Raw genomic sequence first — 25,461 nt, forward strand, 5'->3', positions numbered from 1 at the left:
CTTCAAAGTAGCCACCCTTTGCCTTGCACACTCTTGGAACCTTTTTTTACTATTTTCTACATTGTAGAATAATAATGAAGACATCAAAACTATGAAATAACACATACCAAGAGTGTGCAAAGGTTGGCTGCTTTGAAGAATCTCAAATATATTTTGATTTAACACTTTTCTTTGTTACTACACTATATGTGTTATTTCATAGTTTTGATGTCTTCACTTATTCTACAATGTAGAACATAGTAAAAAATAAAGAAACCCTTGAATGAGTAGGTGTGTCCAAACAGAGTGCAAGTGAGAGAGAGGTGACTTGCTGCACATTTGCATATGTTTCATATCACTATGAGATGTTCATATCTATATTTTTTTCCATTTGATTTGAACGTGTAATATTGAATTATTTAAGATGGCCCTCAGATTAGGCAAGTTTATAATTAAAGAGTTGTTTCACTGTCAGGTGGATTGAAATGTGTTGTTACTGCATTGGTTTGCTTGAGCTGTGTTCCCAAATGAGAAGCAGAGTATAAAGACATGCACAGTTGCGTCTGAAATGGCACCCTATTCCTTATCAAGTGCAGAACCTATGGGGCTTTGGTCAAAAGTAGTGCACTATATAGGCCAGGGAATAGGGTGCCATTTCTTACATAGGGTTAGAGATGTTATTTGCATACCGATCTGTTTGTTTTCTACCCTTTTAAAATACTAAGCACTGTATCATACAAAGTCAACATTGCTGCTATTTCAGAAAATGTCACATGCAAGCACCTAGAGTAGCTGAGCAGGTTGTACTTCACTTTGGAAGGGTATGCTAAACAGTGTGTAAGGTCTGGTCTTTGGGAATGTTGATCTTTTTATTTTGGTAATTAAATATTTTTATTAAAATACATTACTGTTTACTTGTCTAGTATGCTGTGATGCGCAGATCACTTGTTCTTGGCACCCCTTCGAAAAATGTAATGAACATAATTAGATTAATGGGGAAATGCATTGGGAAAATTAAAGCAATCCTGTAGGGCAGTGGTTCCCAAACATGTTATAGTCCTGTACCCCTTCAAACATTCAACCTCCAGCTGTGGTACTCTGACCCCTAGCACCAGGGTCAGCACAATCTCAAATGTTGTTTTTGCCATCATTGTAAGCCTGCCACACGCACACACTATAAGATACATTTATTAAACATAAGAATGAGTGTGAGTTTGTCACTTCCCCCTAGCCTGGTTGTGACAAAGAGCTCTTATAGGACCAGGGTACAAAATATAATAAATGTTTCTCTTTACTTAGCCATCTTACATATAAAACCTTATTTGTTCATCAACAATTGTGAATAACTCACCACAGGTTAATGAGAAAGGTGTGCTTGAAAGGATGCACATAACTCTGGGCTGTATTGGAGAGAGTGTCTTTTTCCACAAAGTCTGCCTGTATTTCGTTGTCATGCTAGTGAGGTCCGAGAATCCACTCTCACATAGGTACGTGGTTGCAAAGGGCATCAGTGTCTTAACAGTGTGATTTGCAAAGGCAGGATACTCTGAGTGCAGCCCAATCCAGAAATCTGCCAGTGGCTTCTGATTAAATTACATTTTCACAGAACCACTTGTTGCAATTTCGATGAGGCTCTCTTGTTCAGATATCGGTAAGTGGACTGGAGGCAGGGCATGACACGGAAAACGAATCCAGTTGTTTGTGTCATCCGTTTCGGGAAAGTACCTCCATAATTGCGCACCCAACTCACTCAGGTGCTTCGCTATATCACATTTGACATTGTCCGGTAAGCTTGAGTTAATTTGCACACAAAAAATCATACACTGATGGAAAGACCTGTGTGTTGTCCTTTAAGCTCTTCTCTCAATTCAAAAAAACGTGTCACTACTTTGCACCATGATAACCAGCGCTCTTCTTCTGTATGTTGTAAAAGCATTAAATTGTCGCTGCCCATATCATTCCATAGTGCAGAAAATACATGAGAGTTCAGGGGCCTTGCTTTAACAAAGTTAACCATTTTCACTGTAGTGTCCAAAACATCTTTCAAGGTGTCAGGCATTCCCTTGGCAGTGAGAGCCTCTTGGTGGATGCTGCAGTGTACCCAAGTGGCGTCGGGAGCAACTGCTTGCATGCGCATTACCACTCCACTATGTCTCCCTGTATTGTATCAGTACAGATACCAACACATCTTGACCATCAAAGTCCATTTGATGTCACAAAGTTGTCCAGTACTTTAAAAATATCCTCTCCTGTTGTCCTGGTTTCCAGTGGTTTGCAGATGAGGATGTCTTCCTTAACCGACCCCCCATAAACGTAACGGACATATACCAGGAGCTGTGCCAGGCCCGCCATGTCTGTTGACTCCAGCTGTAAAGCACAGAATTCACTAGCTTGTATGTGAAGCAGTGATTGTTTCAAAACATGTCACTGATGCGTCGTGAAACAGTGTTGTTTGATGGCATTGTCTGTATAGGTTTTTGGACCTTTTCCCCCAGCATTGTCCCAGCCATATCCGCGGTAGCAGGAAGAATGAAGTCCTCCACAATAGTATGGCGCTTGCATGTCCTAGCCACTCAGTAGCTCACCATATAAGACGCTTCGAGCCCCTTCTTATTAATGGTATCTGTTGGTTTTATACATGTCTTACTACTCAAAATTCATCTTAATTCTCACTCAAATTGGCATGTTTTGTTTCTAAATGTCTGCGCAAGAGTGAAGGTTTCATCGAGTTGTGAGTTATGTGCAAAAGTACTATAACACACAGTGGCTAAGGAAAGGCACTACTTCCAATACAAGTGAACCCCAAATCAATGTAGTTCTCATCATAATTGAGCCTCTTCGATGATCCAACATCCCTGTCTGTTGTTTGGTGCTTTCCCGGGTAAGGGGGCAGTAGCTCTTCGGCTGCATCAGATTCACAACTGTCAGTGTCCATGCTAGCTGGGCTAACAACAAATGTAGAATTACTGGTGCTAGCATTGGATGTGCTCGTGGAAGCAGAACAACTTGTGTCGTCAACAGGTGCAGTACTGCTACTACCAGCAGTACTACCAGTAGAGCTGGTATGTGTCTTTATGGATGAGGGCCTTACTTTTTTTTAACCATTTATACATTTTTTGAGCAAACTGAATGAGCAGCAGCTACATTTGGCTACATATGGACCTTTAGTGGAATTCCTGCGAGAGAGTAACGGTTAATGTGATTGGATGTTAATTATTTGACTAGGCTACCTGTATTTGACATTGTTGTTATTTCACTGAACACTAGATGGTTAAATTTTATTTTTGGCAGTGAAACGAGGCTACTCAGTTGAGAAAAAAAAACTCACCAAAATGTATAGCCCCGTTGGAATATATAAATGGACTGTTTGAAAATGTGAAGATTTAAAAAAAAAAAAAAACGTAACATTTTTATGTGAAGCACATTTTTATTTGGCGTACCCCCGACGGCATTGCGCCTACCCCAGTTTGGGAATACCTGCTGTAGGTTGAACTAGTGTTTAGAGTGCTAGATTAGGCCTTTGTCTAGGAGAGGACAGCTGCAGACAGCAGCTTCCATGTGACAGACGTTTGAATGTAAAACTAAAAAACATGGTTAATACATGACCCGAGTTGGGTGAGGTGGGTTCCAGAAAGGTCCATATACCATATACCAATGTCCTTTCCTGCTCATTGAAAGCTAAGCCACCCGAGGTCACCAGTTACCCTGGCATTTAGGAAATTCTCTGCTGTGCCCTATCAAAAGGCCACACAACAGGGTAAAAAAAAAAATGTTATAGTATATGAAAATACATTTTATACATAGAAATCTACTTTTAATGACAATCATAGCACTAGGTTTTAGATTTACAAATATAAACAACTACATCATGTGCATCTGTATTCAAGGTGGCCAATATCATTCACTTGTGACATTGTAGGTTTTTTATTTTTTTATTTTACTAGGCAAGTCAGTTAAGAACAAATTCTTATTTTCAATGACGGCCTAGGAACAGTGGGTTAACTGCCTGTTCAGGGGCAGAACGACAGATTTGTACCTTGTCAGCTCGGAGATTCGAACTTGCAACCTTTCGGTTACTAGTCCAATGCTCTAACCACTAGGCTACCCTGCCACCCCAGGTAGCTGTCAACAGAAAACGGTCAACAGAAAATGGCAAATTATAATTACATCACAATTATGGATGATAACTAATATAAATAAATACAAAATGAATAGATAGTCGATCTTGAATTAAAAATAGGATGATCAAATGCTCTTTCAAAGAAACTCATTACATGCCAAGTCTGTGGAGGCCACTGTGACTGTATGCACCTGTGGAAACAGTGAAGGGGCAGTCTGCAGTTACTACACTCATTTTTGGATTAGAAATTCATGATATATACTCATTGATTCTTGAATATACCTTACAAATGCCTCATGAGCTTAGTTCAACTATCGTATCCCATCAGAACTCAAAATATAAGCTTGTATTCCTCCAATGTTTGTAAACAAATGTAAACAAACTGTATTGCCTCAAAACATGGTTAAAACTATAATTATGATATCATGGATGGTCAGTCTTTGCATTCTTGTAAGTCTTCGATTTGAGAGGGATTACATTTCTCCAGGCCCAGCCCTCAGCCTTTTACCAAAACAGAGGCGGGGGCCACTTTGTTATTGTTTTAAATGTGGATTGGCCCTTTAAAGCAGATGATTCAATTACTTGACAGAATCTCACATTATGGGCTCGAGTGCTAAAACATGTGAAACAACAGATTGACATATGTACGAAACATAGGAAAATGCAGAAGGTACTGAGAGATTGAAAAAATACATTTGACTAACATTCCTTATGTCAATATTTATTGACTGATTAATTTCAAGATATATTCATTATCCTAACCATATTTGCAACATTTATTTAATTCTTATTTACTTAAACATTTAAAACATGTATTATTTCATAATAATAGTCTTATGTTCATTTTTTAAAGTAAAGTATTAAATTAATTCCAGTCCAAGTCAGTAACTACCATTAACTTGTAATGTCACCTTCAGAATTTGGCACATGATATCAGGTAAAAAAAATAGCATCCAAAAATACATATTACCATCGGTGTCAAGGCAAGCTGATTTAAAGTACTGTAGGTCAATATTCAGATGTAAGAGTTGAAATCTGGGGTGTGTATGGTACTGCATACATAAAGCTTCACTATAACCTCAAATGTTATCCCAATGCGTGAATTATTGTTGTACAAAAAAATGTCTTAAACATTTAACATGTATAAGTAATAGAAAACAAATCCCCCAACAAATTAAATCCAACAAACACAAGCCTTTGAAAAAGGTACAATCTTAACACAAAAAGAAACTAATGCATGCTTTGTTTTCCCTCCCCATCTCCTGTCCAGGACATCTTTGCCTTTCAGTACAAGGATGGGTTTGTAACATCCAGAAAGACATTGATGCAAACATTTTGACCATCCCCCTTGTTTGTTAATTTACATACTTCTGCTCCTCTCATCAACTCATGTGACATTGTTCGTTCACAAATCTAACACAGTAGATTCTCCAATGAAGAAGAAACAAACATACAAAACCAACCAGTGCAGGCTTGATGGGGGAAACCTTGTCTTGCTCCAGTTAGTGCAAAGGGTAGTTCTTTTTTGCTGTATGGCCTTGATGTCAATATCTAACTGAGTTTCTGCAGTAATTTGTCCTCTTTGAGTCCAAACTGTACACTCACAGACATCTCTGCTATGAACTGTTCACAGGCCATCTTGGTCACCTGTTTGCAATAGCGCAGGTCAATGTGACAGATGCTTCCACAGCGCTTGAAGAAGGTAAGGGAATGGTCTGTCACCCTATTACAAACTTGAGGTGGAGACAAAAACAGAGCCAGGTATGAGGAAACTGAAGAGCCGGATTGAATATTATGAAGCCTAAATGCAACATAAAGACTTGCAACATAAAGACTTATAGAAATAACTGAAATCAAGATAAGACAGAAAATAAATACATCTTCGATATTCTTTAATATTAAGAGAAAAATAAGTGAAATAGGTTGTTCTATAATAGTTATGACTGATAACACGATGTATAATGTAAAATTGTATAATGTAACTACTGTAAAAAAAAAAATAATAATAAAGTTTAAATAAGTGGTATGTATCTAAAATGTGTTTAGAATGTACATGTAACAAAAGAAAAAGCTTTAAAAAGTTACATTTTGTCCTCCGAAGGTAGCCCAAAAAAATAAACAAGTGACAGCAGAGTAAATAAAAACAGCTGTTGTATTACTCTAGCCCCTAGTGCTAATACTGAGGTTGTGAGAGTGGTGTGATTGACTGAGGGTTCCTACCTGACAGGTTGATCTCTGTTAGTGAATCTCTGGTTGTGGTTCCTGCGGCCGTCAGCAGGTTGACCGAATGGTCGTTGATGTGGTTGCAGTAGCTCAGGTCCAGTCGGGAAAGTAACGGCATATGTCTGATAATCAGACGCAGAGAGGCATCTGTGATGTCCAGCCCGGCCAGACGCAAGTCCAGGATGTTCCTCAGTTTACAGCGGTTGTCCAACTGACCTGAGGGTGGAGAGCAGGAACAAAACAGGAGTGATTTCTCATCTCGTAGTCAAACATGGCGAGTAATCTCATACATTTTCGTTAACATCCTTTAATTAAACGTGAACTATCTTAAGATACTCATTTTTCTTCTTAATGGGTTTTTAGAAAGAAAAGCCTCCCAGTCCTGTCACACCCAGGAGAACCACCAGAGGTTGCTATAATACACTCATGTCAATTTCACCTAACTCTCCCCTCTTGTTGCAGGTGGTTACCTGGTCTGTTATCGGTCGGGGGCGAGAGCAGGTCCCTCATCTGGGCATCTTTGAGCCCTTCCACCCACTGCACATCCAGGGTGCGCAGCAGAGGGCAGCTAGAGGTGCAGAGGGCAGACACAGCCACCCACGAGCACCCTGAGAGCAGCAACACCCGCAGACCTGCAGGACACAGAGCGAAGTACTGTCAGACGGGTTTCAACGCTGAGACACAATCACATATGGACAGTCTCTGGTGTCTGACCAAAACATTTTCCTCTCCCATAGATCACAGGTTCACGTGGTCCTTTTATGTACCTGGTAAGCGGTTTATTAGCCAGCTCAGCTGCTTCTTGGAGATGTTGGTCCAGCTGAGGTCCAGTGAGAGGGGCTGTCTGCGGATGATGCCACTCAGCATGAGGGGAGTGATAGATTTACAGCGGTTCAGATCGATGTTGGTCCACAGTCTTTTATCACAGCACCTGTCAGAGATAGTGAGTGTGTATTTATATTGTCTATCTGGCTTGGACTAAAATTCACAATGTTCTAGATAATTAGTATATTTGAATGTGAGTGTTAAAGAGATTGAACAGGATCTTAAGCACTTACAAATTAGTAACATATTTTACGAATTGGAATTCCTTACCATTTTTTATGCAGGACGTAACACATCATACGAAATGGATTACGTGCACAATGGTGCACAATTATCAGGGACCCAACTTTTAGAACGCATCTTTATTTGATGTTTTATAGGCCCTTAAATGTAAAGTAAAAATATGAGTGGGAATAGTAAGAGCTCTCACCATCTATTCCATGTCTTGCAGACACGCATGCAGACACACAGCTCCTTGTGTGTGAAGTGCCCAAAGAGCTTCATCCAGACCTCTCGCTGAACTGCATGGGTCTTCCCGTCCACCAGGGGCAGTCTGTCCGGCGGGGGGCTGATGGGGGGTGGCCGGATTACGTGCCGCTCCATTTGGACGCACTTGGGTGGGGAGCGTGGGGGCAGAGGCCGGGTGCCAGGGGAGCTCCTGTTGAAGCCCAGAGGGGTGATCTGGCTGGGGTAGAAGTGGCGCAGCTCCCAGGGGGTGCCGTTCATTTCCTTGGTCCGGAGGTGGGGGCGCTCCCCTCCCAGGTCACTGCCGATGCGGAAGCCCCTCTTGGGCTCCTCATTCTCACTCTCTGGCTCCACCTTGAGGGGCTGGCGGTTCTCATTGGCTAGGCAGTCCTCAGTCTTTTGGATCTCCTGGTTCAGTGCTTTGCTCAGCTCCTTGTTGGGTAAACGGCGTTTGCGGCGCGCTTTGGGGCGTGGGCCCTTCTCCTGGGGTTCACTGCCACCCTCGCTGCTGGGGCCAGCCTGTGGAGAGCTGCAGTGAGACTGGTCACTGTCTAGAACAGGAGTTTTGAGAGGAGGCCTTGGAAAGTTTGTCTTTGTGTCTTTGCCATCCCCGTCCTCTGCCCAGTCCTCTGTATCTTCTAAATGATCTCTCCTCTCCAGGCCTCGCCAGAACAGAGAGTCCGTCTCCTCCTCATCCACTTCCTCCTCCTGGTCTTCCTCCTCAGTCTTGATCTGATGAAGGAGTTTGGGGAACAGAGGTTCATCTGCCTTTCCCTGTGGAGGAGAGGGAGGTTTAGTTAGAGAGCATGTTCAACTATGGATACCAGAGCACATATCAACATCCAAACATTTTACAAAAGGAGTTGCTTGGCACAGCATGAAAATTGCCATGCATAGTCAATGAGTAACATTATACTAACAGACACAAACATAAACCACATTATGAAATCGGAGTCTACCTTCTTCCTCACACTGAAGTCCTCTTCCTCGTCATCGTCGAAGAGCTTCCTCTTCTTCCTCAGTTTGTCCTCAGGTCTGGGCCGAGGCAGGGTGCTGGGGGTCAGGACAGGGGGGTGTCTGTGGAGGGGCTCCCGTTCCTCAGGTCTGTGTCTTGAGATATCATCCCCCTCAGGCTTTCTCTTGGCTGTAGACGTAGATGTGGCCTCACCCTCCTCCTTGACTGCCTTCTGCTCCTTCAGCAGGGAGCCAGGGAGGTTAGACGCATACTTGAACCCTGGTCCCCTTTTTTGCTTGCAGACCAAAAGGTGGAAAATCAGGGAAGACAACTTTATATATTTCGCCTATCACGACAGGGTCACCAAACTGAGATACTGTACTTGTTTCAATGGTGAAACAACAAGACATTGTAAACTACTTAGACTGTGACTGTGCCACTACTAGAGAATTAGATGTTTGTTTCCTTCCCGTGTAACAGACACAGGGCATTGAACCATGTGATATAGTAAGTAGATGAACAGGAAGTAAGAAACCACAAAGTAAAGACATTATGAAATGCCTCTGACGTTAAAGAATAATTATTTGGAGAGTTTTCCAAAGATAGTTCACAGCACTGTTTCCTAATCCAACATCAGATGACAAAATTGGTGTGTGCTTTATCTTTGGAGAAAGGGGAAACTAAAATAACAATTTCATATTAATGCTTATGAACTTGAGAATATATAGTATTCTATGATGGGCTGCCTACAGTAAGTCCTTAAAATGATGCATTCATATACAGATGTATGATCATCCTGTTGCAGGAGAACTGTCCTGCAAAGAATTTGAGGTTTAAAAGGTCTTCTGAAGTTTATAATTTCAAATGTATCAACCGCTACAAAGTATCAATTAAGTATAATCCACATATCCTTTAGCTGCAGGATTAAGTTCCTGCTGTAGCAAACTGGCTCAAATTAAGATCCTACATTTGTAGGTACTCACTTTTCCGGTTTTCCCAGCGTAGTTGCATTTGGGACATTCCCAACAGTTAGGAAGTTCATCGTTCACCACGCCAGAAGCATCTTTTACCTGAAAAGCGTGAAGTAAAAGAGAGAGTTAAGATGAAAAGGGCAGAAGGGGAGTCAGTCTAATGTACAATGTGTTCAGCACAGAGAGAAATTAACAGGGAACTGAAAGTGACTGTTGTCACCTCTTTGTGTGAGGCAGTTTAACACTTTATTTTCTGACACATATAAAAAGTGAGAAACTCTAGCAAACAACCTCCTCTAACAATGAAAAATCAATATTCTTCAGAAATACCTTACCATAAGTGTGTTATGTGCCTGGAATACAACAAACACAAAGGCTGTGTTCCTAATATCTGATGTAGTTCACAACTTCACTTCATTAGAACAGGTTCGAGCAAGGACATGCTATGACATGTTATGCTTTGGCTGAATGGCTCCTAAGAGTGCATGGGCAGCTTTGCATTTTATTTGCATCCGGCTCCACCCAGCAATGTCGACAACACTGCAAAGTCGAATTCAAGCATCATGTGATTTCAACTGGACACAGCCTACTGCAAGTCTGGCTGGAGGAGGGAAAGTGATGAGGTGATTCAGTGTCAAACAACAACAGGAAGTCCCCACCACACCAATGACTCATCAAGTTGCCTTGTAAAACTATTTGACAGTCAAAACACAGTGAATCACCTGCCGTTAGTACAAAGGCAAACATTCCAGGATTTTGCCTTCATTTGTGTGTCAAAGCATATAAATCACTCAACCGTATCATAAACATTCAGGTGAATCTCACTCACACAAATAAGGAATCATCAAACTCATCAGGTGGAGGCTTGGCCTCGTGTTCCGTCATGGTTGTGTTCAATCACGACTCGACATGCTCATCCTGTCTCACCTTTAAGCAGTTGGGGTGGACAATCTCATTGCAGATGGAGCACTCCATGAGCATGACGTTGAACTTGTCCTCCTCCTCCAATGTGTCCTCCTTCCCTGCTTCTCCGCACACCACACACACAGCTGTGTGGGGCAGGACAGGCTGCAAAGGACAAATACAAAAACACATTCACTGACAACTGTCAAACTCATTGACAGTAACACACACAGTGTCTCCATTATGCCGGTGTGCAATAATATTTGCAAATAGTGTTGATAAGCTGCTACTGGTCATTCTGTTTCCTGTTTTAGGAAAATCATTAACAGACATTGGCGACTATGCCAAACCGTAGACAAATATCCACTGAATGGACTCAACAGAATCGAGAGACCTTTGACACATGAATGAGTCATACTGTTGCAAAAATAAAAATGTTAGCACTCACTTCCTGAGGTCTCGCTCTGTACCATTGTACTTCTAGTTGGTTCTTGCTTACACTGACCATTCTTTCAGACCCTGAACTGTGAACCTGTCTTATGGTTTTCATTGCATTTGTGACACAGCACTGTAGCACTGGATAAGACAATATAGGCTAACTGAACGATCTGCTAAATAGTATGAATGATGAAAAGCCTGTGTGGTTACTATGGCTTTACTCACTGCAATGCACTGCCTCATGATACAGGACTGCTTCATGCGCCCAGGTCCTCCAAACTTCTTCATGTCTTTACAGAAGTGACATTCTCCACACTCAGTTCGGAGGCACGCCTCACACTTTCGGCAGCGTGTTCTCCTGCGTCTGGCGCCAGACGCACTGCGATTGGACGGCAGCTTGACCGCTGCTGAAGTCCCCATCTTGGGCTTTGGCCGGTTGGCTTCTCGTTGCTGCAGAGAGAAAAATAATAAAAATTTTGTTAAAACATCCATTAGCTCTTGTCCCTGGAAGTAGACTTCTTGAGTCCGGTCATTGGCTCCCTGGTCCTCTCCAACCAATATTCAAACCTGAGTATTTGGAAACTACTTTAGAAAGGAAATTCAAATGGGCACTATTGCCTAAGACAGTAACCTACATTCTGATCATTATGGAACACAAAACATCTAGTATGGTCTACTCCTGACAGTCATAAAGCTAGTGAAACAGTACTGCACTGAAGCCACCGGCTGCGAGCCACATACAGTACCTTTCTAAACCTTTCTAAATGCCAAATCTGTAAATCAGCCTCTGTCCAAGAAAATAAAAAGATTCTCTCCCACCCCGTGACACCACAAATAGTTAGAGGTTCACAGGTAAAAATTAATTTCAATGCTCTTTACCCGAGCCTAGAGCCACCAGAACAATAAACATGAGATATTCCCTACGCCATTACTGAGAAATGTATTTTTTGCTGCAGAGGCGAGTGTTTCCTTGGCAACACAGTTCCCCTGCTTTTCCTAACCATTTGAATAGAATAATGAAAGGAGATGAGAACTAGCAGAGACATATTGTACTTTAGCTTTAAATGGGAGGGCTGTGGAGAGGTTAGGATTGTTTTGAAATTGAACATTTTCATGGCTCCTCTGGCAGTACTAAAACTGTTACTTTATTTTCTCATAAAGTACAAATATCGCTTCAGGCCCTAGGAGACACACTGGAAAAACAGAGTTGAATGTGCTACTGTAGATTGGGTCATTCATTCCTCTGGAAGCTGTTCTTACTGGCAATAAAAACACTGTTTATGAGGTGAGATCGATTAGTGTAGTGTAGAATCTGCTGCTTGTCACTCAGTCCCAGTCGAGCATTATGTCCTGCCTCTGATCTCCTGCAAAGAACATCTATAAGGCTGATACGCTGTTTACACAACCTACTCCACAAAATAAAAGGTACAACCAATTGCATGGTGTAAAATAGGAATGTTTTCATCTGGAGGTTTGCGTGTGTATTTCTGGCAAAATGATCTAACACTGTGTGAGCCAGTAGGTCCATCCATTAAAGAAACTAAATCACAAGACAGCAACACACACAGGTCCCCAAAAGATGTCTTACCACCTGGCAATGCTCCTCAGTTAAGGATTAATACACAACAGTGAAAACCTTCCACACCCAAACAAATACTGAGAAACATTGCCACATCACAGCCCTTACATAACCATCCTCCTGGAACAGATATAGCTAATAAGGACCAAACCGCCATCATATAAAAGCAGATGGAATTCTTGCAGAGGGCTTAAAGAGAGAGAAGAAAACCCCTAGACCAGGGTCATTGAGAACAAAGTGTTCCTTCATGAATCCTAGAATAAGATGTCCCTGGAGAGACATACCACAAGACGATCCTTCACCAGAAAGCTTTTCTTCAGGTCTGGAAAGAGAGTTGTTATAATAACCTTTCACCTTCATCTCATCTTTGGCCATCCTCAAGCATCACTCCAGATCCTAAACAGATTCTCAAGCATACACGGTTGTTGTTGACGCAACATCCAACTGGAAATGGGAAACAGACTACAATCTGATGGTTTTCCAAAGAAATCTGTTCAACCAAGGAGTGTATGGAAAGGTGTACAAGGAAGACATCAGAAGGAGGGCTGAGGCTGCAAATGCTATGACTATCAGCATTGCGCAACATTCAAGTGTGATTGGCACATTCCTGGCATTGTCTTAAAATGTTGAAATTCCTCTGAATTTTTAGAGAGCTTTAAACAGAAATCTCTACAACATTATATCCAACACAACAGATCACCAAAGCAATCAATGTGGGACTATTAGAAACCCACGTGTGCTATATGACCTATTTTCCTCTCAAACAAACTCCTGTTCACCCTGAAGGAGTCCTTGAATAAAGTAGCCGATACCCTCTTGTTCCAAATATTCAAGTTAATTGTGCAACAGCGTTAGCATGACAAAATGCTTAACAAAGTGTTCTGTGTATGTGAGTTATGAAAAGAGTGATGTTCTTCAAATATCTGTTCTGCCAAGGGGGAATGAGTTTGTTTATCTTTTATTTGGTTTAATCAACAAGTGTATGGTCCATCCAGGCCATGTTATGTGAAACCTCTGAATTACAGGAGAAAGTATTAAATATGGTGGCTAAAATGAGGAGTGATCCTCCTCCTATGCCTCTCTTCCAAGAAATCTTAACTCCAATCTTTAAGACATGTGTATCGTCTTTTTTTTTTAAACTAAAAGTCGTCTGAGTCAAAAGTAGACCTATGAAACACTAATGTGTTGATTGTTTACAAAAGCATCTTGACCTATAATAGACCCAGACTGATTACCAACACTTACTGTAACTTGGCTGACTAATGTGCTAGGAATGTTAGGTTTGTTTGATGAGGCCCTAAAACACTAGGCCGAGATGGGGGCCTTATCTGATCAGTTTCACTGTGGATCCCAGTGCTGTGGGAGGAAGTCACAGGGTTCACCATGTGCCTGGCTTCAGTGGACCACAGCACACCACAACAATGCACACAAAAGGGAGGGAAGTCCATGACATCTCCACAACTGCGCCAAAAGAATAACATTAAAATAACCCACTTCATAAACATTGACTGAGTTGGTGTGTGGTTTTCATTTTGTATTTCACCTTTATTTAACCAGGTAGGCTAGTTGAGAACAAGTTCAACTGCAACCTGGCCAAGAATAAACCAAAGCAGTTCAACACATACAACAACAGAGTTACACATGGAATAAGCAAACATACAGTCAATAACACCGTAGAAAAAAATGTATATACAGTGTGTGCAAATGAGGTAAGATAAGGGAGGTAAGGCAATAAATAGGCCATGGTGGCAAAGTAATTACAATATACCAATTAAACACTGGAGTGATTGATGTGCAGAAGATGAATGTGCAAGTAGAGATACTGGGGTGCAAAGGAGCAAGATTAATAAATAAATACAGTATGGGGATGAGGTAGTTCGATGGGCTATATTACAGATGGGCTATGTACAGGTGCAGTGATCTGTGAGCTGCTCTGACAGCTGGCTCTTAAAGCTAGTGAGGGAGATATGAGTCTCCAGCTTCAGTAATTTTTGCAGTTCGTTCCAGTCATTGGCAGCAGAGAACTGGAAGGATAGGCGGCCAAAGGAGGAATTGGCTTTGGGGGGTGACTAGTAAGATAGATCTGCTGGAGCGTGTGCTATGGGTGGGTGCTGCTATGGTGACCAGTGAGCTGAGATAAGGCGGGGGTTTACCAAGCAGAGACTTGTAGATGACCTGGAGCCAGTGGGTTTGGCGATGAGTATGAAGCGAGGGCCAGCCAACTAGAGCGTACAGGTCGCAGTGGTGTGTAGTATATGGGGCTATGGTGACAAAACGGATGGCACTGTGATAGACTGCATCCAATTTGTTGAGTAGAGTGTTGGGGGCTATCGCTGAAGTCGAGGATAGGTAGGATGGTCAGTTTTACGAGGGTATGTGTGGCAGTATGAGTGAAGGAGGCTTTGTTGCGAAATAGGAAGCCGATTCTAGATGTAATTTTGGATTGGAGATGCTTAATGTGAGACTGAAAGGAGAGGTTAAAGTCTAACCAGACACCTAGGTATTTGTAGTTGTCCACATATTCTAAGTCAGAACCGTCCAGAGTAGTGATGCTGGACGGGCGGGCAGGTGCTGGCAGCGATCGGTTGAAGAGCATGAATTTAGTTTTACTTGCATTTAAGAGCAGTTGTAGACCACGGAAGGAGTGTTGTACGGCATTGAAGCGCGTCTGAAGGTTAGTTAACACAGTGTCCAAAGAAGGGCCAGAAGTACACAGAATGGTGTCGTCTGCGTAGAGTTGGATCAGAGAATCACCAGCAGCAAGAGCGACATCATTGATGTATACAGAGAAGAGAGTCTGCCCGAGAATTGAACCCTGTGGCACCCCCATAGAGACTGCCAGAGGTCCGGACAACAGGCCCTCTGATTTGACACACTGAACTCTATCAGAGAAGTAGTTGGTGAACCTGGAGAGGCAGTCATTTGAGTAACCAAGGATGTTGAGTCTGCCGATAAGAATGTGGTGATTGACAGAATCGAAAGCCTTGGCCAGGTCGATGAATACGGCTGCACAGTAATGTCTCTAATCGATGGCGGTTATGATATCGTTTAGGACCTTGAAGTCGGAAGTTTACATACACTTAGGTTGGAGTCATTAAAACTCGTTTTTCAACCACTCCACAAGTTTCTTGTTAACAAACTATAGTTTTGACAAGTCGGTTAGGGCATCTACTTTGTGCATGGCACAAGTAATTTCTCCAACAATTGTTTACAGACTGATTATTTCACAACTCCAGTGGGTCAGAAGTTTACATACACTAAGTTGACTGTGCCTTTAAACAGCTTGAAAAATTCCAGAAAATGGTGTCATGGCTTTACAAGGTTCTGACAGGCTAATTGACATCATTTGAGTCAATTGGATGTGTACCTGTGGATGTATTTCAAGGCCTACCTTCAAACTCAGTGCATCTTTGTTTGACATCATGTGAAAATCAAAAGAAATCAGCCAAGACCTCAGAAAAAAATTATAGTCCTCCGCAAGTCTGGTTCATCCTTGGGAGCAATTTCCAAACGCCTGAAGGTACCACATTCATCTGTACAAACAATAGTAAGCAAATATAAATACCATGGGACCACGCAGCCGTCATACCGCTCAGAAAGGAGACACGTTCTGTCTCCTAGAGATGAACGTACTCTGGTGCGAAAAGTGCAAATCAATCTCAGAACAACAGCAAAGGACCTTGTGAAGATGCAGGAAACAGGTACAAAGGTATCTATATCCACAGTAAAACGAGTCCTATATCGACATAACCTGAAAGGCCGCTTAGCAAGGAAGCCACTGCTCCAAAACCGACATAAAAAAGCCAGACTATGGTTTGCAACTGCACATGGGGACAAAGATCGTACTTTTTGAATGTCCTCTGGTCTGATGAAACAAAAACAGAACTGTTTGGCCATAATGACCATCGTTATGTTTGGAGGAAAAAGGGGGAGGCTTGCAAGCCGAAGAACATCATCCCAACTGTGAAGCACGGGGGTGGCAGCATAATGTTGTGGGGGTGCAGGAGGCACTGGTGCACTTCACAAAATAGAGATCATGAGATAGGAAAATGATGTGGATATATTGAAGCAACATCTCAAGACATCAGTGTCTGTGGTATCCTTTGCTGCTGTTCTGGGATTGATTGAGTTAATGCTTGGTCGCAAATGGGTCTTCCCAATGGACAATGACCCCAAGCATACTTCCAAAGTTGTGGCAAAATGGCTTAAGGACAACAAAGTCAAGGTATTGGAGTGGCCATCACAAAGCCCTGACCTCAACCCTATAGAACATTTGTCGGCAGAACAGAAAAAGCATGTGCGAGCAAGGAGGCCTACAAACCTAACACAGTTACACAAGCTCTGTCAGCAGGAATGGGCCAAAATTCACCCAACTTATTGTGGGAAGCTTGTGGAAGGCTACCCGAAAAGTTTGACCCAAGTTGAACCATTTAAAAGGCAATGCTATCAAATACTAACTGAGTGTATGTAAACTTCTGACCCACTGGGAATGTGATGAAATAAATAAAAGCTGAAATAGATCACTCTCTATTATTATTCTGACATTTCACATTCTTAAAATAAAGTGGTGATCCTAACTAACCTAAGAAAGGAAATTTTTACTAGGAATAAATGTCAGGAATTGTGAAAAACTGAATTTAAATGTATTTGGCTAAGGTGTATGTAAAGTTCCGACTTCAACTATATACACATACAAGACCAGTTTATGTCCATTACATGCAAGACATATTTTATCTAGTCCTCATCATATCCTGTTTTATTCCGACAAAAAAGGAACATAGATTCAAAATGGACGCTAATGACTGACAGTAAAAATGTGTCTTAGGTATTCCTTCATGGGTAGTGTGATGCCTAAGTTTAACTTACAATTGACTGACACAGCCAGGCTTCTTCTTCTGACTTTATATGGCGGTTGGCAAGGTGCATTACCATCACCAACTGGACTGGAGTGTGAACCGCAGTTCATCTTTCAATCACCCACGTGGGTATAATGTATAATAAAAACCAATGAGGAGATGGGAGAGGTGTGACTTGCAACACGTCAAGCATCACAAATAGAACCAAGTTCTATTTAAGTGCCTGGCTACGCAGACGCTTATTGAAACGCGCGAGAAGTGTGGGTGCAATGATTGATTAACATGTATGTGTACATTTATTTTGCAACGCACGAGACGCAGGCGGTGTGGTCAGCATGGTATCTGAATAACTGGGCCTGTCGGAAGCATAACGTGCACTCTGCCTCCTCCAATACGAGCACCTACTCCTAGCACACCTAGAACCTAATGCTTCAAAATAAGCTAAATATTTGTAATTTACCTTTTAAATGTATTACCTTTTGTGTGTGGCATAAACACACAACCAGTCAATGTTTTAATCTGATTAGGCTGCTTCAAAAGTCTAATGTAGGCAAGCGGTTTGCAACACCCATGCCAATATATCCTCCAAACATGTCTTTTTGGGAATTATCACTTAAATAACCACTATTTTGCACATAACACATTTTACTGACACAAAAAGATCCCACCTTGTCTAGCATATTTTGTTTTGTCAACAAAATACTGACATTTGCTGCTTCCATCAGGACTGTCGTGCCATTTTATATCCGGCATGTACTTGACTCGCATACAAATATTGGATGGAAACCTGGTTAATCTGAAGCCATTTTGAGGATGCTAGAATTACATTTTGTCAAGCCATTTTGCTAACTGTGCCAATATTTATATGGATACATCCATAACAATGAGCTAATGAGGCACAATTTTGCATTGCATAGAAAATGTGCTCACTCGTCAGGACACTGTTGTTCAGAGGAGCTAGCCAACAACAGCTAACCAACACAGATAACAAAATCACTCCAAACTGAAGCTGGAAAGACTGCAAACTAGCTGCACTTCCTTTCGTTGGACTTTTTTACAATTGACATTTCTTTGTATATATCCATAAAAATTATGCCAGCTGATTCATGAATTTGACTAGCTAAGAAACGCTGCCTGCCTTGTCTAGTCCCGACTCCTGAGTTCATTACTTTTGGACAGCTGGAGATCGAATTTGAATATTGAAACAATGTAGCAAATTGTTGGAGAGACAGACAGCAAGGTTTATACAGGATTAGACATGATTATTTTATCATATTATACAAGTAAACTTGGAGTCACGTGATGGTATGTTGTGTGGTCCTCCCACTATGATTTGGGAACGGTTGTAATTTATTAGACTACAGATTAAATAAATGATGAACTTCACAGGGTGGTGAAAGTTCACGGGATGAGCATGATGCTCAAAAATATCTAGGGTCTTATTCTGGTGACATGATGATCAATGGTTGGCAAATACAAAGTGCCAATACCAGGCTGGGCACATTTGCTATACCGACACATTTTTTTGTGACAAATGCGATGGAAACCTATTTAATTTTAACCGTACATGGGAATGTAACCGCAAAAGGAATTTTCATGTGCACTATGTATTTACGCACAGACTTTTATCTGCAACAAGTCAATTTGATGGAAACAACTCTGAAAATGTGCATATTGTTTTTATGCAGATTTTTGAATATTCGCATGAAAATCTGCTGCCAATTGGATGGAGCCCTAGCTATAGACACCCTAAAGACTCTGCCAAGTGCGCTAGTCTAGTGTCGCGTTGATAATGCCTGCAACATCATGGTTCACCAGCAGCCCCAAACATCTAAAGAATAAGATACAGACCAGCCAAAACAAGCATGTAAGAATTGTACTTAAACTCCCCCTCCCCCCATCTGGAGGTTGAGCATTTCAAGCAGCTAGGCTGGCTATCTGTAGAAAGAAATAGTATAATTAATTCAACTTGGTCTGGTCCACAGAATTATCAGACCCAGCCCCCTGGTACTAACCAAAAATGTTTAAATTTGTCAGAGATGTCCATCAGCATAATACTAGAGCCAGAGACACTAATATTCACTGTTTTAAATGTAAGAGTCTAACTGGTAAGAACACATTTGTATATACTGGCACTGTTGAGTGGAACAAACTACCACAGGAACTCAAAGTCATAGCAACCATAACCACTTTTTAAAAGAATGTCAAAAGCTGGCTTATGTGTGAACAGTAGAATGTCTGTAATGTGTCTATGTGAAAACAAATAGGGACCACAATGGAAATAAGCCCCGACTTTATGGTGTAATCCCAGTCACTTTAAAAAATAGTTGTACTCTGTATTGTGCATTTTTATTTTTTACTAGCAAATAAAATACTAATCAATCCAAATTGTGCATCACGATCATTTGATGAATGGCAATAAACATCTGTTAAAAAACACCAAAATGTTTAATGATATTCAGAGATTGTCAAGCCAATCCTTCGATACTGGGTAGGCCTTCAAGGTAGGGTGGGATAAATGTTCTGTTTGTCGAGAATGACAGTCTTTTTATTTGTTTTAATTAGGGATCCCCATTAGCTGCTGCCTATTCTTCCTGGGGTCCAAACACATTTAGGCACTTACATTACATATAAAACATAAGATAAACTGTACATTATAACATTATTACACCACTACATATCTACAATATGTATAATACCACCATACAACAACATTACAATGTACGTGTGTGTAGAGGGCGTGTGCTAGCGCTTGTGTGCGTATGCGTGTCTGTACCTTTTTGTCTCTATTCACAGTCCCCGCTGTTCCACAAGGTGTATTTTTACCCGTTGTTTTTTTTACATCTGATTATACTGCTTGCATAAGTTACCTGATGTGGAATAGAGTTCCATGTAATCGTGGCTCTATGTAGTACTGTGCGCCTCTCATAGTCTGTTCTTGACTTGGGGATTGTGAAGAGACCTTTGGTGTCTTGTGGGGTATGCATGGGTGTCCGAACTGTGTGTTAGTAGTTTAAACAGACAGCTCGGTACATTCAGCTTGTCAACACCTCTTACAAAAACAAGTCGTGATGAAGTCAATCTCTCCTCCACTTCGAGCCATGAGAGACTGATATGCATATCATTGATGTTAGCTCCCCGTGTACATTTAAGGGGAAGCTGTGCTGCCCTGTTCTGAGCCAATTGTAATTTTCCTAATTCCCTCTTTGCAGCACCTGACCACACTACTGAACAATAATCAGGTGTGACAAAACTAAGGCCTGTAGGACCTGCCTTGTTGATAGTGTTGTTAAGAAGGCAGAGCTGTGCTTTATTTTGAACAGACTTCTCCCCAGTTTAGCCACTGTTGTATCAATAGGTTTTGACCATGCAGGTTTACAATCCAGGGTTACTTCAAGCAGTTTATTCACCTCAACTTGCTCATTTTCCACATTATTCATTACAAGATTTAGTTCAGGTTTGGTGAATGATTTGTCCCAAATACAATTGATTTTATTTTTTGAAATATTTAGGACTAAATTATTCCTTGCCATCCATTCTGAAACTAAATGCAGCTCTTTGTTAAGTGTTGCAGTCATATCACTCAATGTAGTAGCTGACGTATATAGTGTTGAGTCATCCGCATACAACACACTTGCATGTTGTTAGTAAAGATTGAAAAAAGTAAAGGGGCCTAAACATCTGCCCTGGGGAATACCTGAGTCTTCCTGGATTATGTTAGAGGCGCTTCCATTAAAGAACACCATCTGTGTTCTGTTAAACAGGTAACCCTTTATCGACAATACAGCAGGGGGTGTAAAGCCATAACATACGTTTTTCCATCAGCATACTATCGATATGATCAATAATGTATTTTGGTGCTGACAACACAAACCATGATATTGAAGCACACATGGTCAGTATACTCAGTTTATTGGTTGTTTGGCGCATTGGCCCATAACCCTGTGTGCCATCAACTGTGAGCATGCTGAAGTGGCATAGTCGATATCCACGTTTATAAACACAGGATCGATATTGTTATTTGTGGTCATAAATATTATTTTGAGTTCATTCTGAGGGGGGGGGGGGGGGGTAAAATTCGAACTAACCCTTAGCTAGGTTGCATGCCTAACTATGCTGCAGAGCTGTCTGACAAATAATTAGACTTGTTCATCAAATAGATGAGGCATATGTAACGGATGTGAAACGGCTAGCTAGTTAGCGGTGGTGCGCGCTAAATAGCGTTTCAATTGGTGACGTCACTTGCTCTGAGACCTTGAAGTAGTGGTTCCCCTTGCTCTGCAAGGGCCGCGGATTTTGTGGAGCGATGGGTAACGATGCTTCGTGGGTGACTGTTGTTGATGTGTGCAGAGGGTCCCTGGTTCGGGCGTGGGGACGGACTAAAGTTATACTGTTACACATACTTTCACGAAATGTTTGTCCCTCTCATCATCCTATTGTGTACTTTCCTCTCTCAAAGTCTATGCGGTCTGTGTGTATCAAACCTGTAGCAGGCGTTAAAGTTATCTGACACTGAGAAATGTCGGTGGAAACGCCTTTATGCGCAAATATTGATATAACAACCATCACATGGAAATAAACTTGGAGTCTCGTGATGATGTGTGGTCCTCCCATTACGACTCGGGAAAGGATGCAGTTTATTAGGCTACAGCTGGAATAATATACACTTTTCCAGTACACAGATGCATGTGACTCTTGGCGGCAGTAAGAAACCATCTCCATCTGCACCCATTCAACATACATTTATGTTATTACTTCTAAACAAAATATTTTGGGGGGGTTTCTCATACCCTTCCAATTAAGTTTTGGTTCTTGATTGTATTATGAAATGCACTCAAACAAGATGTAAATAAAGGCTTTTTTTGCGGCGTTCTAGAACTCTCCCTTGTTCTGCCACAAACGGCAATGTTTGTAAACACAGAAAGGCGTCGACACATTATGAACTTCACAGGGTAGTAAATGTGCAAGGTGATGAGCTTGATGCTTCTTTACAATAAATATCTAGGGTCTTATCCTGGTGACATGATGATCGATGCTTGGCTGCCGTTTGACAAATACAAATAATAGCGCTCATCCATAATAATCTCAATGTAGGTCGCCTACACGCACTGTATCTGCGAGATGTTAGCTAGAGCGCATATGCCAAGACAAGAGTGGTCACATTTGCTATATAATAACAGTTTTGAAAAAGCCCTCAGAGTTGAAAATGCGATGCAAACCCATTTAACTTTTTCATTCGGTACATAGGACTGATGGTAAATTATTTGTATGTGCGCTACGTCATGACGCCCAGCCTCTTATCCGCAAAAAGTCCGTTTGATATAAACATCTCTGGTGGGAAAATGTGCATACTGAATATTAGAATATTCGCATTTAAATCTGTCGCAAATTGGATGGAAACCTAGCTACTGTGTGTAGTTAAATACCATGTTTATACGCTAAACTATGTTGATTATTTGCTTCATGAAAACTACAACTCCCTTCAACCCAGCGTCCCGCATAGTTCTTGACTTGAATTCTCTCGTAAATTATTTTATTTCCCTTGAGAAGACACCATGGGCTCACAATAAACATAACTAAATTGAATTCAAGTAACTGAACCAATGTCGCTCAATTTGTTGTTTAATAACCGAAAAAAACGACATATCGGTTAATCATTCAACACTATTGTCGCGTAATGTACAACTAAAAGTCTCCAAACAGGCAAGAGCGGTCAACCGCTGTAAGAGCAGCTCATTGTTCCCTCTCCCCATCCCCCTCCCCAGTTCAGTTCCTGCAAAATAACATTGCCTCCAGCCCTCTTAAAGGCACAGAGCATGGTTAGGTGTGAGTATGAGCAGTTAAACACGGAAGGAATAAGTATGTCTGTCCAGAGAGCTAGACCTGAATGTGACAATGGTGCTACATCAGGCATGGTCTGATTTAGCGTAATCTATTTACTTTAGTTTTAGAAAAAGTCAACACTGAGCCTCAGGTGAAGTGTAGTGAAAGGCCTCACATGTATAGTCATGCTACACTACTCTCCCACACCCTGACTGTTCACACAAAAATACCAGTCACAATGACGATCCTCTTCCATGATCACAGTAACTTGACCAAGAACACAATCTGACAGGTCAGTGTGTGACAAATAGCTGGTAGACAACAGAGGGGGACAATGTATATTCATTGTGTCCTCTTCAGGGTTTTTGTTGAGAAAGGTGTGTTCCAAAGGTGAGAGGATTCTGAATCACATTTAAAGCCAAGCAATTATTGGGATCAACTAACTACTTTGGTGAGCAGCTCATTCTTTTCTTGCTAGTGTCTGAGATAGGTCATCTGGATACAACAACATGAGCCAGGGACAGGAGAAGGTGTCTGTATGACCACTTAAATAGCTCTCTCTTGCCCAGTGGATTAGTTATCTTACCAAAACAACAAACCATGTTTCCCTTTTCCATCCATTCCCTAGTCAAATGATTATCCTATTCCTGCTTATGGTACTGAGTGAGTGGGGATAGAGAAAAGAAAGAGATAGAAGGCAGGGAGAGAAAATACATTCTACTCACAGGATTACTGGTCTAAAGCCCCCCCCGAGAAAGACAAAACAGCATGCAGATTAGAAACCCAACGTGGCTAATGTTCTGTTCTCTGACCTGTTCAGATTCTGAATCATAATCCTCTTCGTCTGCACTCAGTGACAAGGCCATGGTTCCTCTCTTCTCATCGTCTGTCCAGCGTTGTAGAGAAAACTGACATGGCTGAAGCCTCCAGCCCTGCTGCTGTTCCCTGCTCACTCGTCCCCCTTTCTCCGTCTCTCTCCCTCCCTCTCTCCACACACAGTTCAGAACCAAGCAGCTGTACAGGCACACACACGGCGACAGGAAGCCTCATGAATATGCACAGGAAAGGTCAGGAGAGACAGGGGGCAGGCAAAGCCAATGGAGAGGCAGATTGCATTTGCTTACAGGGTTGCTTACAAAGGGCACCCAGAGTCAGAGTGGGACTGGAGGGTGGTAGGGAGGGAATGGTCAAGAATAGTACAGATGGGCAATGTGAAGACATCTGGCTCCTTGGGAATAAAGGGAGTGGCATGTTATCACACAAAAAAAATCTGAATGATTGAGGACATGTTTCACTTTACTACAGTGACAGATACGCAGGTTGACGTTTATTGTTATAAGTCTTGTCCTGGAGGCAGAATTGAGTGATTTCCCTTTAGATAGGCCTGCTGCAAAATCCAAATTGGCTCTATTGTAAAAATTCATGAAAACAAAACATATGCTTCTTGGTGTTAATTTAAGGTTAGGGTTAGCAGTGTGGTTAAGAGTAGGTTTAAAATCAGATGTTATGACAGTGGCTGTGCCAGCTAGTGACCACTCTGCAGAGCTGCCTCCAGAACAAGATTCATGAAGAAAAACTCTAAACTGCGACAGACACAGGAAGCAATCAGCTGCTCTGGGTTTGATTGCTCTGCCCTTAATGTCTACCGCTAGATGACAAAGTACCCAACTCATGATTTCTTGGTAGTTCAAAGCAGAAATAATGAATTGTCAGTAACTAAAATACTCATGTAGGACATTATTGAGTACTTTCATTGGAAGATTTACATCTCATTTCTGCACAAGTATTACCAATTTAACAAGAGTGTCATCATGACCATCATTATAATGTTTAAGTCTGATCTAATAATGTCCAGAACCCTATTTGTTCTTGTTGACATTTTGTGAAATTCTTGCATCTATGCATATGAACAGATTACACAGTAGGAGATTCTAATACAATTGTTAGATTAACATATGATGGACAAAGAGTCAGCTGCACACTCCTTCCCCCCACCACCACCACCCTTCATTTGTTGGGGCATGGACTCTACAAGCTGTTGAAAGCATTCCACAGGGATGCTGGCCCATGTTGATTCCAATGCTTCCCACAGTTGTGTCAAGTTGGCTGGATGTTTTATGGGTGGTGGACCATTCTTGATGCACACGGGATACTGTTGAGCATGGAAAAACCCAGTGGCGTTGCAGTTTTTGACACAAACCGGTGTGCCTGGCACCTACTACCATACCCAGTTCAAAAGACACATAATTTTTTTTCTTGCCCATTCACCCTCTGAATGGCACACATACACAATCCATGTCTCAAGGCTTAAAAATCCTTCTTTA

At 41.6% G+C, this 25,461-nt stretch overlaps 1 protein-coding gene and 1 long non-coding RNA gene across 5 annotated transcripts; one reads left to right on the forward strand and one right to left on the reverse strand.

The window, feature by feature from the left end:
- The first annotated feature begins 214 nt into the window (after positions 1-214).
- On the forward strand, positions 215-883 carry LOC116369299 (uncharacterized). The gene is made up of 2 exons (XR_004208620.1): positions 215-535; positions 627-883. It is a non-coding gene; the product is annotated as an uncharacterized LOC116369299 (long non-coding RNA).
- Positions 884-3,860: 2,977 nt separating this feature from the next.
- LOC109878626 (lysine-specific demethylase 2B) lies at positions 3,861-24,170 on the reverse strand. Of its 4 annotated transcripts, none has more exons than XM_020470850.2 (10): positions 23,950-24,170; positions 11,105-11,329; positions 10,466-10,606; positions 9,551-9,637; positions 8,572-8,862; positions 7,578-8,386; positions 7,090-7,253; positions 6,793-6,954; positions 6,320-6,538; positions 3,861-5,832 (listed from the first exon to the last, which is right to left on the reverse strand). In XM_020470850.2, exons 1-10 carry the CDS (start codon positions 24,001-24,003, stop codon positions 5,651-5,653), a joined length of 2,334 nt encoding a protein of 777 aa, XP_020326439.1. In that variant the 5' UTR covers positions 24,004-24,170; the 3' UTR covers positions 3,861-5,650. The 4 variants fall into 4 exon arrangements, with proteins under 4 accessions (XP_020326439.1, XP_020326433.1, XP_031675295.1 ...); XM_020470844.2 differs by having other exon boundaries at positions 8,572-8,871; XM_031819435.1 differs by lacking the exons at positions 10,466-10,606; positions 11,105-11,329; positions 23,950-24,170 and adding an exon at positions 9,874-10,114.
- Positions 24,171-25,461: the final 1,291 nt, after the last annotated feature.

This window comes from Oncorhynchus kisutch, linkage group LG3 (genome assembly GCF_002021735.2).
Source record: "Oncorhynchus kisutch isolate 150728-3 linkage group LG3, Okis_V2, whole genome shotgun sequence".
Lineage (NCBI taxonomy): Eukaryota > Metazoa > Chordata > Actinopteri > Salmoniformes > Salmonidae > Oncorhynchus > Oncorhynchus kisutch.

Coding starts and splice junctions, on each gene's coding strand:
- LOC109878626 (XM_020470844.2), bottom strand. CDS start 24,003: ATGGCCTTGTCACTGAGTGCAGACGAAGAGGATTATGATTCAGAATCT. Junction 11,330..23,949: donor ATGATTCAGAATCTGAACAG/GTCAGAGAACAG, acceptor TTCTCTCTGCAG/CAACGAGAAGCCAACCGGCC. Junction 8,872..9,550: donor ACGCTGGGAAAACCGGAAAA/GTGAGTACCTAC, acceptor TTCCACCTTTTG/GTCTGCAAGCAAAAAAGGGG.